The sequence below is a fragment of the Panthera onca genome, chromosome A2, assembly GCF_046562875.1.
Source record: "Panthera onca isolate mPanOnc1 chromosome A2, mPanOnc1 haplotype 2, whole genome shotgun sequence".
In the NCBI taxonomy this organism is placed as follows: domain Eukaryota; kingdom Metazoa; phylum Chordata; class Mammalia; order Carnivora; family Felidae; genus Panthera; species Panthera onca.
Window position 1 is genome coordinate 148,069,674 of NC_138340.1, and position 16,663 is coordinate 148,086,336.

General features: G+C 48.9%; 1 protein-coding gene across 3 annotated transcripts in view; it reads right to left on the minus strand.

Moving 5' to 3' along the window:
* PLXNA4 (plexin A4) overlaps positions 1-16,663 on the minus strand; it is a 440,460-nt gene that overhangs the window by 360,992 nt on the left and 62,805 nt on the right. For all 3 annotated transcript variants that reach the window (XM_060633177.3, XM_060633176.3, XM_060633178.3), the window contains exon 2: positions 1,594-2,859. In XM_060633177.3, coding sequence (XP_060489160.2) covers positions 1,594-2,778 — 1,185 coding nt within the window. In that variant the 5' untranslated portion in view covers positions 2,779-2,859. The remainder of the gene's footprint in view (positions 1-1,593; positions 2,860-16,663) is intronic.

Genomic DNA, 16,663 nt, shown 5'->3' on the forward strand with positions numbered 1-16,663 from the left:
CTTCTCTGGCCTCTCTCATTTCCTTTGTGACACTAGGCTTCTCAGGATATCTGAAATAAATGGCATCTTTTAGTTTCAGCCCAACTACCTAGAAAACTCACCAGTGGAAAACAGCATGAGCCTAAATGTTAGGGCACCAAAGGCAAACCTTGCCAAGTCCCTTCCTTCTTCTCCATCTCCCCAACCCCTACCTCAAAGTCCCAGAGCCCGCAAGAACAGCCCCTCCCCCCACAAGCTGCCTGGGTGCCAGCACCCTCTGAGATGGGTTTGGCAAGTAGCCATATTTCATGAAGGGAAACTTAGACTTTTTAAATCAATCAAAATACATTTCACTAATGTGGAATCCCACCAAAGTTGGGCTAGCAGTCAAGAATCACATCCGTGCAAACATGTTCCACCTGTGTGTGAATTCTCCTTTCTTCTCTCTAGGATAGACTTTTCTCAAACTAGGTTTTTAAGTGAATGAAAAAAAAAAAAAGGAGGAAGGAGAGGGACACAGGGCATAGAAGATGCTCATAAATCAGACTTCTAAGTCACTGGAACAATGAGAAAAAACTGGACCATTTTAAAGATGAACAGATGTGAAGCCATAGCAAGCTGGATCACGAGTGAGTTAGGTTGGGAGAGGCAGGAGGGTGGGTCACCTGCTGCATGAGTCCCTGGGAAGGTCTTCTAAACCAGCCCTTCATTCTCCCCTTTTTCTGGTTTCCTTCAGCACTTCTGTCACTCAGTAGGGTTCCGAGGCTGCTTGCCATATCTCTTCCACGGAACAGTGCACACAGAAGATGCTTAATACATGCAGTTTTTTTAAGTTTATTTATTTTGAGAGAGAGAGTGAGCAAGGGAAGGGCAGAGAGAGAGAGAATCCCAAACAGGCTCTGCACTGTCAGCATGGAGCCTGACATGGGGCTCGATCTCACAAACCATGAGATCATGGCCTGAGCCAAAACCAAGAGTCAGAGACTTAATCGACTGAGCCATCCAGGTGCCCCATAAATGCAGTTTTCTCAGCAAGCTCTGTTTTCACCTCTGTGTTCCCTGGACTCCCACCATACCACTGCTCTCATTTAGCCATTTCCTAAGGATCCTTGAGGGACAAAAACGTGATGCTCCTGAAGCCCTAGATCTATCCCAAGTATAGAATGACTGGCTCCATTACTCCCAGTAATGGTTTTATTCTAAGTTCCCAGGAAAGTGATTTTTGGCATGGTCAGTAAGAAAGATGGATATGTGTCTTATACCACAGGACATAATAATCTTGTCTTAACAATGCCTGGTGTATGTGACATCTGTATGACACAATCCCCACCTATTTCTAGCATGCCCTCCTAGAGCCATGCCATGAGCTAATACAGAATAGAGAAAAGCATCAAATAGGAAATCTACCTTGCAGCTCTAGCTCCAGCTCTCATAAGCTCAGCGCCATAGCCATAGCATGTTGGAGCTGGTGCTGATCTGAGTCCAGTGAGACCCAGAGATGTATTTGTCCCATTGGCAAAATGGGATGGGTGATTCACATCCCATGGAAACCACAGGCTAGTGTCCCCCTGCCACGCCACGCCATCCCAGCCCGCAGGCTCTCCCCTGACTCACCGCACTGCTGCAGGGAATGTCCTTCACCTTAAGCCAGGCCAGGTCCAGCGTGCCCTCGCCCCGGTAGCAGGACTGCAGTCGCTCCTTAATGCGATCGTTGATCTGCTTCAAGATGAAGATGCACAGGGCCGACTCATCCAGGGATTTCATTTTCCGTTTCTGGCCCTTGGAGAAGACAGTGAACAGGAGGTCGTCCTCCGGACGGACTCCGAGGGTCCGGGCGAGCACAGCCCCGGCTTTGGACAGGTAGGCGGCCTGCAGCAAGCGGTACTCCACCCCGCCGCGCTCACAGCCAATGGGCACCTCCACGTAGGAGTTGAAGGCGGTGTCCTCCTTGCAAAGCCTCACAAGCTTGGATGTATAGACCTGCTCCTTTGTGGTGGAGCCTGGTGGAGACACCATCTCAGGCTGAAGCGTCAAAAAGTAGACAAAATTGCCACTGCTGAAGCCATAGACATAGTAGATATCAAAGTCAGGGATGACAGTGAAGGTGTCTGAAGGGATCTTAATCATCGAGGCCACAAACTCATCGTGGAAGACGTAAGCGAACATGCCGTCCGCCTCTGAGTTCTTGGTCAGCTTCCGGCTGGAGATGGTAGGGAAGTACTCTGGCTTCCCATCCACTGCTGTGGCGATGAAGAGCTTGTCATCTAGGTTGCTGTAGGAGACGATCACTCCAAAGACAGAGCCGCTCTCGTTGACTCCAGACAGGTAGTGTTCCTTTTTGTGAAAAGGCTCCCCCAGCTTGAAGAGGTCCTCCAGCCTGAGAAGCTTGCAGATGCCTTGATACAGGCTCCCACAGGCAATCAGCCTATTCTCCTTGTAGTCTATCAGGAGCATCTTGTTGACATTGTTGGTGGTGGTCAGGGGCTCATTGCACGTCTGGACGATGCGGGGTGGGTAACACTTGGGGTTGTCCTCGTCCGGCCCTGTCTGGTGGGTCACCAAGACCTTCAGGTCACTGGAGAGCTTGTAGATCCGGTTGACTGCCCCCAAATAAATGTGCCCTGTCCTCTCGTCCACCACCAAGTGATTAAAACCCTCAGCTGGCTCCCCGCGGAACGTAACAAAAGACCGCTTCTGGGACACTGGGGGTGGCTGCCGGGGGAGCAGAGTGGAGGAGCCCATCCCCACCATCAGGAGATGGGAGAGCAGGCAAGTCCAATTCCACGGCATGGCTTTCATTTCAGAAACGGGTCCTCGCGGCACGGTAGCACTTGGCACAGGGGCCTCCTCGGAGGGCCAGGACTCAGGAGTGGAGGCTCCCTGTGGGGGAAAGGAAGGATGTGATACTGGGTAATAATGGTACAGGGCTTGTGTGGCTGGCCCCTCGAAGCCCTCTGTACATGCTGAGACCAAGAACTGCACTGGAAAAGTTGGAGGCTATGGGACTCGGCCCCCATGCATGTGTGGGTCACCCAGGTCTGGGTGACAGCAGGGCCGGGAGGGCAACTTCAACAATAACAACAATGCTAATAATAATGATAATAGCGATGATGATGATGATGAAGCACGGCCATTGGCTATCTAGCGCCTGGCTTCATAGCAGTCACTGTCCAGCACCTTCCAGAGACTATCTCATTTCATCTTACAAACCCTTCAGAGTTGGGTATCTTCTACCTTCCCCTCCAGATCCATTCCCCACCCTTCTCTGTGCCTCGGAGGCTAGCCTGTATGGACGCTATATCTGTGGGCTGCCTGCCCTCAGGCCTGGTTAGGTACAGCCAGATGGGAGCATCAGCAGAAGGCTGGCAGGAGGGGGAGGGGACAGGCGATGGGGCTGGGCCTCCATGCTCACCCACAGGTCTCAGTGGCTCCAGGCGTGCCTCTCCACACTGCCTCTCTGTCTCCAGGTGCTGTGAACCACCTCCTGCCTGACCCCACTTGGTCCTAGAGGAGGTAACAGGCCTCACTCTTCCTACCCCCAAATACTGCTCTGCTCTTAGGGAGCCATACCTTTGTGAAGAGCTCCCATATTGACCTTTGCACAAACAACTGAATTTGCACGCACTATCTCCTACTGGGACCCTGATTCGTAGTCCCCTTGAAGTAAGTAGTACCTTTATCCCCATGTTGCAGCTTAGGGAAGTTATAAAACTTGCATAGCTATAAGCAGAAGTGGATTCAAACCTGGGTGTGCAAGTCTACAGCGGGTTCTCATTTTTAATTTTTTTAAGTTTATTTATTTTGAGAGAGACAGAGACAGCATGAGCGGGGGAGGGGCAGAGAGAGAGGGAGAGAGAATCAAGCAGACTCGGCACTGTCAGCACAGAGCCTGACACGGAGCTCAAACTCACAAAATCGTGAGATCGTGAGCTGAGCTGAAGTCAGACGCTTAACCAACTGAGCCACCCAGGCACCCCCAGTGGATTCTCATTCTTAACTGCTAATCCGTCTCAGTTTACCCCAACCTGGAACAGATGGGGAGGTGCACCAGCTACTGTTTATATGCAGCAGAATAGTCCAAACAACTCTTTATTGGGGTCCATTGGTCACAGCCCCAGTCTTCTAGGTCTACACCTATGCCGCGGACACTTCTCCTTCGCACCTCCCCACTGCCAGATAGTGCATGAGGCCAAAACTTTAAAACCGCATCCTGGATCCCTTTGCACCACGACAGCAACCAGGTCCTCCGGGTACACTGCCCGGCTCTGAGCCCTGATGTCATTTTAATGAGGCAGATCTTGGCTGCCTCCCATATTGGGGCCTCCTCTGAGAGGTTTTCATTAAAAGGAGAGAACAAATGGTTTAAGAAGTGGCCCAATAAATAAATAAATAACTCCCCATGGAACAAAATAGCTCTTGGTCCTAATGGTCTTATTCATTTCTATTCAAGAGGACGGCTTCATATTTCTTCCAGTTTGAGAGAAAGCAGGGCAGGAATGGCCTGCATCTTACTTGGGGGCATCTCAGCTTTGTGGAATTTCTCTCACCCAAATCCTCAATAATGGAGCAGTGGGAAGAGGTAGACCAGGAAGCAAGAGAACACCCCACAGGGAGAGTGCGAGGTTACACAAAGACCAAGAGAAGAAAGAAGAAAGCAAAGACATGACGTCGTCAGCTAAGATCCCAACCAAAGCCACACGTCTTCTCGAGTGAACATCAGAGAGGAGAATGGTTTGCACACCCACAGCCCAGAACAGTCCTGTGAGTCCAGTACCTTCATTCACACCCCCACGTGGGAAATGTCTGCTCAGGGCACACACAGAATTTGCAAAATGCTGCAGGATCCAAGGACAGCTGAGGCTGGGGTCAGGTCCCAGTAGATGCCACCGGAATCTAACTTATTCAGATAGTGAAAGGCTTTGTGACGGCAGCTCCCATGAGGAACGCTGACTTCTACCTTGGGGTAAGAGAGCAAGGACAAGGCTGTGGGATGGCATCTGGGCCTGGCCATGAACTAAGGGAGGACCTGTGGGGCCAGAAGAGAAGGGGAGGGGTCAGTGTAGCAAAAGTCTGAACATATCAGATGGCATATTCACCAGGGAATGTTTGTCTGGAGAACAGGGTCAGGTAGGAGACAGGGCTAAAAGAGGAGCCCCAAGCCTTGTCAGGACATCCCTGCGAGGGGGAGACAAAACTTCATGGTATTGAGGAGAGAAACTTAAAGGAAGAGAGCACATGCTCCCAGAAAAGGGTCCCATGCTTCAATTTAGCCTCTGCAGAAGGACTTGACTTTGGGGTTGAGGGCTGTGGGCTCCGTGGGGGCAAGGAGGCCCACCGAGTTCACTGGTGAGTCCAGAGTGCTGGGCTCATGCCCGACGTCCAGCGGAAACTCAAGACTTATTTTCTGACCGGCAGAGAGAGGGGCTGGAAGCCAGGAGGAATGTCAGTATGTGTGGGTCATACGCCGCACCCAGGCCCCATGCACATGCTTGCACACTGACTACCTCACCCAATCAGTACAGCTGTCTGCTCTGCTTGGGGTTGTTCCATCTGCTTTTCAGATGAGGAAACTTGGGGTCTGCAAGGGCATGGGGCTAATAAATGGCAGAGTTGGGGCTGAAACCCAGGTTTGCACCCCTACAAAACCCATACTGTTCCTAGAGACACACAATTCCAGAGTCCAGAATATAGAGCACTTGGAAGCCCTTTCTAATCCATGTAAGTCCCCAGACAGAAAAGCCCCAGGACATCACCCAGGAACACCTCCCCACCTGCTCTGTAGGAGGAAGCTTAGCCCCTGGGACCTACAGGGCATAACCTGGCAGATAACATCCATCAGGCGGGCACCACTATTCACCTCTAAAAAGTGATAATGACAGAAAGTGCCTGGCACAGGGCCTTTGGCCTGGCACACGGTATTTTACTCATTAAATGATAGTTGTTCTTCTTGTCGACAAGACGAAATGAGATGAAAAGGGTTAGGATTATGATAACGAGATAGTACGTGATGGCACCATCTCAGTTAGAGTGATGAGGACTCAGGATGGTTCATCTTGAACTGCCTGTGCAAATCCAAACATCAGAGAAGAATCTAGAAGCTTTTCATTTGAAAGAGATAATCCAGTTTAATGATTTCCGATCCCCGATTTTAAAGACAAGGAAGCTGCGATCCAGAGAGGTGAGGTGATTTGTAGAAGGTCACGTAGTGAGTTGAAGGTGGGGATGGCATTGAGCTCAGGTCTCCAGACTCCCAGCCCAGTGCTCTTTCTACCACCTGCAGCCTGTCTTCCAGCTTTGTCTGAACCCACCTCAGCACCTGCTCCCTGGCCTTTGTCTTGGGTGCCATATGCCCGGCTAACACAGCTCTCAGAACATTACTGGCAACAATGAAATTCCAGCAAGGCTGGTAATCCTCACTCCAGACAGGCAGGTGCCAGTCAGGACTCAGCCACCAACTCTCTGGAGGGAACTTTCAGCAGTTCCCATATTGGAACCTGCCAGGAACCAGGGAAGTGTGCCTGCCACACCCCCTGCCTTACTGTACACACTCATGGGCCCACACGCCAATCAACAGTTCTCTAGTTTGCGAGAAGCGAGGCAAGGAAGCCTGTAATTATGAATTTACTGAGCAGAAAGGTGCCAGGGCTCTCTCTCCATCTTCTATTAGACACTGAAATGAGACACAGTTATGCATCTCAAACACTTATCACCCTCATCTAGGGATAGTGAAATTACTGTGCCTGGAGAGAGGGGAACCCACAGAAAACAATAACATATGATGGGAATAACCAGCCTCCCTTTTTACACACCACGAAAGGACTGATTAGAAAACAAGTAACAGGGAAGTGGAAGAGAGAAGGAACAAGCAAGGGTGCGGGCTCTGGCTTGCCTCACTGGAGACCCTGCTGGGCACCACCACTGCAGGGGTCACCCAAACACAGGGCACCCCCCAAGCTCCAGACCCACAAGTGGGCAGAGCTGCCAGTCCCCTGCTCCCTAGGACTGCCTGAGGCTGCTCTGTCTCCAGGGTGGCTCCATTCCAGGACATCTGTCCTCATAAGTGGTGACCCAACCTAGGAACCCCTGCCCCCAGTGGCACGTCCTACCCACATCATTTCTCTCTCGGCCATCAATTAGCTGCTTTTCAAAGTATTGGAGGGAGCATTCATCCCAACTCTGATTCTTAAAGGCAAGTGATGTGACTGGGTCACCCCAAGATCACCCCAAAGACCTCACTGAACCAGCAGAATGGGTAATGAGTGGAAAGCTGGGGAACAAAAAGGCTCTGGATCAAACCCAAACACACTGCACATTTCCCTTCTTTGAAATCAGATTTTAATTCTGAATGATCTCAGGGGAGATGGGACTCATTTTTAGAAGCTGATCATCATTTTGATTAAAGAAATTGGGGCTGTCTTTGTTTTATGTGGCAAGTGTTGAAGGGCTCAAACTAATTTTCACGAAATAGCACCCTCCTCTCAGATTCCTGAGTAGAAGAGGTGAAAGTTATTACAGACTAGTTTAAAATAGCAATTACTTCACGAAATTACTTTAGAGTTTACAAAATGCTTTCATATACATTACCTTGTTCTGGATTTATTGTTCACTGTTAGGTAGAAGAGGTATTTGTAAGTCTGCCTCCTTTATAAATAAGGAAACTGAGGCATGAGCAGATACAAGTCAGGTCTGGGCTGAGGCAACACAAAGTCATGCTGGGGTTTGGAAAGCTCTTCAGTTGTCCACAGGACCTTTGCAATGGGATAACAGAACATTCTGAAGACATATTCTAGGATGATGTTTCAAAAGGCCATCTCTACAACATACCGTGAACCCAGAAACCAATTGAGTGAGTCACATGAGCTTTTTTATGAAATAAAGTAGAAGAGAAAAATAAGACTATGCCACTTTTAGGAAGGGTAACCACTATTTAGTGAGACTCTTGTTTCAGCCATATATATGTATGCATTGAGTGTGATGTGAATGTATTTCTTCCTGTTAGTCACTGAGATGGTTAATTTTATAGGTCAACTTGGCTGGGCTACGGTACCCAGGTACACAGGAAAACATTATTCTGGATGTCTCTGTGAGGATGTTTTCAGATGAAATTAATATTTAAAAAAATTTTAATGTTTATTTATTTTTGAGAGACAGACAGAGAGCAAACGGGGGAGGGGCAGAGAGAGGGAGACACAGAATCCAAAGCAGACTCCAGGCTCCAGCTGTCATCACAGAGCCCAATTCCAGGCTTGAAACTCACGAACTGTGAGATCATGACCTGAGCTGAAGCCAGATGCCTAACCGACTGAGCCACCCAGGCGTCCCTGTTGATGAAATTAATATTTAAATCAGTGGACTTGTGTGATACACACTCCCCCCTATAAAGTGGGCATCTATTTAGTTGAAGACTGGCCTCTCTGAGCAAGAGGGAATTCTGCCAGCAGATAGCGTTTGGCTTTCTGCTGAGTCTCTGGTCTGTGGGCTTATGTGGCTCTCCTCTGTGTCTCCAGTTTGCAGGCCTACCCCTGTAGATTTTAGACTTGGAGACTCTATAATTGTAGGATTCCTTAAAATCTCTCTCTCTCTCTACACACACACACACACACACACACACACACACACACGCACACAGATTCTGTTTCTTTGAAGAACCCTGACTAATGCAGTCATGATCAAAAAGAGTTTTGAAAGACACCATTAGAGATAGTGGATATCTGTTATTTTGCTCCTATTCACTTACCCCCTAGGGACCCACCTCTTCACCCTCTTTCAGCTTCTGAAAGACCAAAAGCTTCTGGGGGAGTGGTCACCACCCCTGGTTCAAGGGGGAACACATGACTTGGGCCCAAGCCAATCAGCACAGAGCTGCTGGCAGGGGGCAGGGCAGGGCAGGGCAGGGAGTCTCAGTGATTGGTTCAGGCATGGCTACCTGGTCCGATCAGAATCTCTGAGAGATCACAGACTGAGGGAAAAGTTCTAGGTCTCCATGGATGTGATCTTGGAGAGGTGTGAGCCTGAGAACTGCAGGCACCATCTTATAACCATGGGGGTGAAAGATGGGAAGGGGAGCCTGAAGAGAATGAAGCCGAAGCACGGAGAAGAGCAGAGCTGAGCCACAGGAAACTACTGGATCTCGGGGCCTGGTGACATCACACAGATGTCTAGATCAAGCATGCTGAAGCCAGCTCTATGCTTACACTTTCCAGTGGCACGAGCCAAAATTTCCCTTTTGCACAAGCCAGTGTGGGTTCTGGAATTTGTTAATGAAAGAATCCTAACCCATACACAGAAAAATCCAGCCTTCTAGCCAAAAGACGACAGTGTCTCTTACCACATCCTCTCTAATAGACTATTCTTTCACAGGAAAAAGAAAGCATGCCAAAGATATCTCCATGTCCCACTGGCCACAGAGATAATCTAGAATTTTGCAAATAGTGGGGCTTTATCTCAGGTAAGATTTGGGTGTGGGAAGGTTTGTGTGCATGTATGTGTGTGCTGACTTTCGTATTCAAACACAATGCTCCTCTCTCTGCTGGGTGTTTGCTTAGAGGGCTGTGCTGGCAGGTCTCTTGGGGTGTTCTCCACCTGGCCATGCCTCTGTGTCTTCTTCATAGGTGGTTTATACCCCCCAAATCCCCACCCTTCAACCCCCCTCACCTAGGATCTCATCTTCAAAGAAGCCAGCTCTGACCCTGGCAATGCATAGGATGCCCCTGTGATATGTTAAAACAGGAATCAGTTCCCACCAGAGTCTCACACTTTACAAATTATGTTGTATTTGCCCATATATGCTGTCCCCTCTCCAAAAATATGAGCTCCTAGAAGTCAGAAATTATGTATTTTTCACCACTATCCTCTCCAGGTCCAAGACTAGAGCCTAATACATGGTAGGTATGTAATACATGTTTGAGAACACATGAATGAATGGATAAATAAATGAATGCTGAGTGAGTGAATGAATGAATGAATGAATGACTACTCCACAGCAGTATGTATGAAGTGGCAGCTGGGATCACCTACAGCTGAAGTTCAAAATGAATCTTGGTGCTGGGCCACTTAGCTCAGTGACCAAATGCAAAATGTTGGGTTTCCCTTGCTCTAATCTAGGGCTTAGAACCACTTATAATACTCAGTTTTGTCTGCTTAAAGCATGACTTCAAATGCATCAGGAAAACTACATCTTTCGTACGTGATTTACAACGAGAACTGTCAGTCCACCAGCTGGAATATCATAACAAGTTGCCCTGTGTCCACAAACTAGACTTTGAGAACCACCACTTATTCAGCTGAGAAAATTAGCAAAGACCCTGTTGAGGAGAAGGAGCTGGGCCTTAAGACAAACTTGCATCGAGGAAAACTTAGACGAGGCAGGAGACATAGTTGCTAGAATCAGCACCCATTCTTTCATTCAGCCAACGAATGTTGATTGAGCATGTACCATGCGAGGCGTTCTGAGCTGGCTGCAAGGGGTACAGACACTCCAAAGCAGAAGACAGTACCCCTGTCCTCAGGTGGTTGAGGGTCTCCTACAGGACCCTCTAGCTGTCCCCCTTTGAGGCCATCTCCAGTCACTAGTAAGTTCTGCAGAGCTCCATTGACCAGCCCCTGCTAGGAACCAGGAAACTCATTTCCCTTAGCCTCCTCTACAGTGCCCCACTTTATGTAATTCATCTCTTGTCGAGACAAGGCTGGAGGACAGAAAGCTAATGATCCACCAAAAACGTGTGCTTCTCCATCCATGCGGCTGACTGTGTGAAGTTGTTGGTAAGAGGAGGCCACCAGCCACCTCTCCCAGCCTCTACATTTTCACACAGTATCCAGGTGTGACCCTGTGAATAGTGAAGAATTGTCACGGTTCTACCTCTGCACCAAAGCAGTTAAGAAATAGATATGTCTTCCCTACAGAGCCTTTCACCAGTTGGAAAAAGAGGATTCTGAGGCTCTACAGGATTATGGAGCCTAGAGGTGGAAGGACCCATCCACCAAGGCAGGAAAGAAACCTTTACTGGAACAAGGCTCTGAAATGGTGGATTTCTGTGTGACAGCTGTAGGCACAACCCTGACTAACACAGGCAGAAAGAGCCAGCATATCAGAGCCATGATTCAAACCCCAGCCTGGGTGCTGTAGGGGCTCTGATTCTTGTAGCACATAAGGCTGCCCCTGGCGGGGGGGGGGGACCCCTTTAAATGCCAGCAGCCCCCTCCTTGTTCCTAAAGCCAGATTTCAAGTATCTGTGCCTAGATGGGTACAAGATGACCATGCCAATGTCTACAAGGAAGAAAAATCTTCATGTTCCTCAGTGGCCCTCCCAAAGTTTGGGAACTAGGGAGGCATTATGTGTGTGCAGCTGAGGGCAGAGAAAGGGCTGGGGACACAGCACAGGTCTCCTTTCTATTTAATTCAAGAAACACTAGACATCCATTGATCCAAATTAGCAAAATGGACAAATGCCTTTATTAGATTCCTACTCTAGTTTATAATCTATGTGCTCAGAAGAACATTCTCAGTAAGTATTTTTGTGTGTGTCTGCTTTTCTCACATTAAACTCTTAGTTTCTCTAAGTGGGAGCCATGAATTGTTATTTTATTTTTCTCAAGAATCATTTACATGTGACATCTGTAGTCTAGTCATGCAATGGCTGTCCCCAAAGCCTGTGATGTGCGTGCAGCATGTGTTCATTGCTCCCCTCCCCATCGCCATCTCAGAAATGAGTGCCACATTCATAAATGGGAAAGTGCCTGAGGGTGTGAATGTTGCAGTGCAATCCATTACTACCGCTAGGGGGAAAAATCAAGTCAAAGCAACTGTCGTTCCAAGAGAAGGTCACAGCACTGTCATCGGACAGTCATATGTGCATGCAGGACTCTGAAAGTTCAGCGTGGCCATAACCCAGCAAAAACCAGAATGCAACAACAGCTAGGGCAGGTCAGGAGCCCAGGAGTCAATCCCTCCAGTCTGTTTTCCCTCTGCTTCTGTTCTTTTGAACAAGGAGAAATGTGACATTGGTGGTTGGGGGAAGGGCTGGAGGCCCCATCAGGGGCGGGGAAGAGAGAGGAATGGGGAGCCAGGCACAGACCTAGAGTCCCTGTGCCTCCAGGCAACCAGCCCGGGTCCCCAGGAAATTCAGCACCAAGCTCAAGCTGCTCAGGGCTCTCTTAATCCTTACTTCCCAGTTTATTGAAGGGGGCTGGCGAAATGTGATTACCATGGACAGAGCCTTTGGAACCAGCCTGGAAGAAGCCTCTGCAGGAGGGTGAGTCTGTGAGCCGCCCCCATTCAGAGATTAGGTCGTCTCTGGACCCCTGAGGTCCCCATCTATGGTTTCCCCTCCCCCAGGCCTCCTTGTCCTTGGCCTTGAGGGAGCCCCCCAGGGACAAAACCACCTTTCTCTGGCCAAGTCTGCCGTTCCCAGCAGAGCTGAGTGGGAGCTTCAGCGAGCCCAGGCAGCTCAAGATGGAACTCTTATTATTACATCGCAGCAGCCTTTTATATTCCAGGCACTGTGCTCCGGGTGGGGGAGTCGCTAAGCAATGACTCTCTTTACTCCAAGTCTGGCTGTGAGGCTTTAAAAACACAACATTCTCAATAGCAGTCTGGGCTGGGAGGACAGAATCATAAACTTTCCAGTGTCTCATTTAAAGAAACAGGCTGGCCAGGAATTCAGGGTCAGATGCCCCAGCTGGACTTGGCATCAATGTGGTCACTCTCTCCCACCCCAACCCTGGGCCCAGCCCATGAGGAATGCCCTACCCAGGGGGCTGGCTCCCAGTATTCTGAGGGTGCCTATTCCCTCTGGATGTATAGAAATGGAGGGACATCATGCAAAGGTGCTCATGACACCCGAAAGCTATAGCAAAAGGGCATTTGCTGTCACTTTTGCTGCTCCAAGATCTGGGTGGACACTCAGATCACAGAGATGGGGCTGGGGGTCCATCACAGGCTGGGGACAGTCAATGCTCCATGCAGCCATTCACATACATGTGGCCTGGGGGGAAGCAGATTGAAGGCTTGCTTAGCTGACTGATTTTCATCTGGAGACAAGGCTCACTACAGCTCTTCCAGCCACATTTCCCTCAGCCCTGACATCCCCTCTGCCTGGACTCTCAGTGTGGCAGCAGCAAGCAAAACCATATCACATGGCTTCACCCCAATGAGCTCCTCCTCTCCATACCCTCCTCTCCTCTCATAGTCAAGGGAAGAAGCAGGATCTTCTTAGCCCACAGTGGGTCATGGTTAATGTGTCACCCAAAGTCACCCACAAAAGCCTCCTTTCTCTGAGTCACCATGGCAAGGATGCTACAGAAGTCAGGAATGGTAATCCCAACTGGTCACAGTCCTGCTCAGTGGCTGCCCTTCTTTCTTAATGCCTTAGTTTCTCCATCTGTAAAATAGTGTTTCGGGAAATAGGGTGATAAGGCAAGAGAGATCACCAAGTTCCTTCTTGGGCTAAATTTCGAAGTGAGAGTCCCAGGCCTCCTGGGATACAGGCCATCACTTGTGTTGGGAAGGTTCCACAGATGGCACGTGCCACAGAACCACATAATGGTGACGATTACAACACCCAGGGTAGGGGGTGGGAGGGTGTTGACTGGAAAACAAAAGGCTGGCATTGAAGTTTCTCTCTTGAGGCTCTTTGCATCTTTGCTTAAACTGGCTTTCTAGCGGCCTAAATCTAAATTGTGGAGCGCCTTGGGAGAGCCTGCCACGGTTGGATTGCACTGCCTGCCCTTTGAGAACGCAGAGCACTCATCTGTCAAGTGGCCCTAAATCACCCGCCTTGAGCCATTTTCTCTCTTGTAATAAGGAAGGCTGGAGCGGGGCGTACTTTGTCAGCTCAGGTTCTGGTCCATCTCACAGAGCCAGGTCCAAGTGAGCAAACTAGCCCTTCAGGGAGGGGCCTTCACTTCTTCTGGCCTCTGGGGATCCCCACCCACAACAGTTGACTGAAAAGTCAGCAGGAGTCCTCTAGACTCTGAAGCACCACCCCCCCAACCCCAACCCAAGGGTTTAACTTACATCCGTGATAGAGTGATTTTGCCCATTTCCTTCCCTTTCACTAGTAAGAAAATAAATGTTAACAAGGAATGAAAATTCCCTTCCTTAGACAAGTGTGAACTCTCTAACTCGACTTTTCTAGCTGAAAAAGGTTAAGAGGTTTGGAAAGGATGCTAAATACAGGGTGCTGGGGGATCCCAGCTGGGAGCCCATTGCTCTCAGATCCTTGGGCCTCAGCATTTCCCCCAGTTAGCACCTGGCTCCCCAAATGTCCCCCCACCGACCCCAGGCCCTGTGACTGCTGCCCGCATCAGGGCCACCGCCCTTCCCGCCCACACAATCTTCATATAAGGAGGCCAGTATTTCCACCAAAGAGTGGCACTGTGAAGGAGCAGCCTATTTGGGGCACATTTGGGCCAAATGACAGTACTTCTGTTGTCATCTAATGTCTAGTAGGAGGGTTCTCTTCCCAGTCCCATCATTGTCCTTCTACCTCCTCCCTTTCTTTTTCAATTCCAGGAAAAATCAGGAAGTGAACAGTTGTCTCCCTTGCTGGTCTATATTCATGTAATTAGTGCTATTTAATTCCACGATGAGCCAAAGCTCATAAAATACAAAACATATTTCAGCTGCGTGCCGCAAATCTTGGCAGAAATCTCCCTTGCAGCCGGAAGCTGAACAGAGCTATATTCGCTCCTTAAAAAAAAAAAAGTGTTCAGAATGATTGCAACAAAGTTCTGGGGCCAGACACCGCTACCTGGAAGTAAGCAAGGAGGTAGCAGAATAGGTCTTATATCTTCAAGTTTGGAAATAATTCCCATCACCATGACAACACTGAATTTTTGAAGTATTTAGTATTGATCAAGTAATGTTAGTATAGTATGCTATTCCTATTAAGATGCTTGTTCTTGGCTCACCTACTGCTTATTCCCGTGTGCTTTATGGTATTGGGTCCCCAACAGTGGGGATTTGTGCCACCAAGTCATACTGTTCCTCCTACCTGCTGGGAACACACCTATGAATCAAATGACTAAGGAGACATGTGTGGTTTCTGGCAACAATTCTAAAGGAATGAACACATTCCCATCTCCCAACTCCTTCTCCCCTGCCTGCCCCACTCTGCTGAGACCTCACCCTACTTCTGTATTTATACCAGAAACATATGAGGCAAGGAGTAGGAAATCTTTACCCCCATCCCACCACCCTTTCACAAGCAAGTCACAGAAAGGTGAAGACCCTCAGATGTCATTCTCCAAGGTGTCCATCACCATAAAGTAACAACAGAACATGGTCCTCAACAAGTCAACCTCTGCCCCAACATCAATGCCAGGCTCTCTTGCCCTCACCCCTGACAGGACTGGTTCCCTCCCAGAGCACCCCTGTGAATTAGTTGTGCCCTTCTCCTCCAGGTGAAAGAATACAGGAGGGGCATATTGGTGGAGGGCCCACGGCAAGGCCAGGCAGAGGAAGATTCATGTTGGATACTGCTGACACCCACTTTCAGGACCTGCTCAGAAGCTGTATCACTGGTGGCACAAGAGGCCAGGAGATGGATCCAAGGTGTGATACAGGGTTGAATCCACTGCAAAACCCAGGAGGCCTTTAAGTAGACTCATAGCTTTTATGAGTCTGTTCTGCACATTGCCCAGTGGACGGAAACATGAAGTGCTCCACAGAGAGGAAAATGCCTGCCAGCTCCACCCACCTCCTCCTCTTACATGGCCTGAGATTCCACCCCCACTACCTCTCATTCGTGTGTAAACCTTGCCTTCCATAAGCTCCTTCATATGAAATAAACACTCATGACTCCAAAAATATATATCCATCCCTATCCAATGATTGTTAATGTCCAGATGGGGACACAGAGACTCAGAGAATATCATTAATTTGCCCAAAGCCATGCTCTTCCTATGTCTACAACTCAAGTCTTCTGACAGATCCAATACTTCTCTGTAAACCACAAAGTCACTCATCAGAGGTCATCACTGACGTTTCTATATCAAAAGTAGGAGGGCAGGTGAGTCTAGGAGGCCTCTGACCCATGTGTGGTTGTTAAATGGGAGGGAAGGAAGTCCTTCTAGCCTATTGGAATATAGAAACTGAACTGTTTTGGAGTGCCATCATCTTGATAGGCCTTGATACCTTGCATGTGAAGGAGAGACGAGACCCCTTTCCTTCATCCCAGGGAAATGACACAAGTGGACAAGGCCTGGGTGGCCAAAGGATGATATGAAATGGCCAAGCAGGGAAGATGACCCAAGTCCATTTATGCATTTGTTCAACAACACTTACTTGGCTCCTACCAGGAACCCAGGTACTAAGAGTACACAATGAGTAAGACAAAAGTCTTTGATGTCAGAGCTTACACTTAATAGGGAGAATACAGACAATGAATAAGAAAACATAATTATTTTCAGATAGTGTTAAGACTTTAAAAAATAGAAGGCATGGCCATTTGATACAGAGTAGCTGTGGGGTAGGGGGCAGAGTCCCCAACTGGAGTGACGAGTGGAGGTCTCTCTGAGGTGATGCTTACAAAGGAGCTAAATAAATAACAAAGAGGAGCCAGCTATGCCAAGATTTGGGGAAGGGGAATTCTAGGCCAAAGGAAAGTGAAGGGAAAAATTCTGAGGAGGGGTAGGCTTAGCAAGAAAAAGGCAGAAGACTGAGGGTCTGGAAGGCACTGATGAG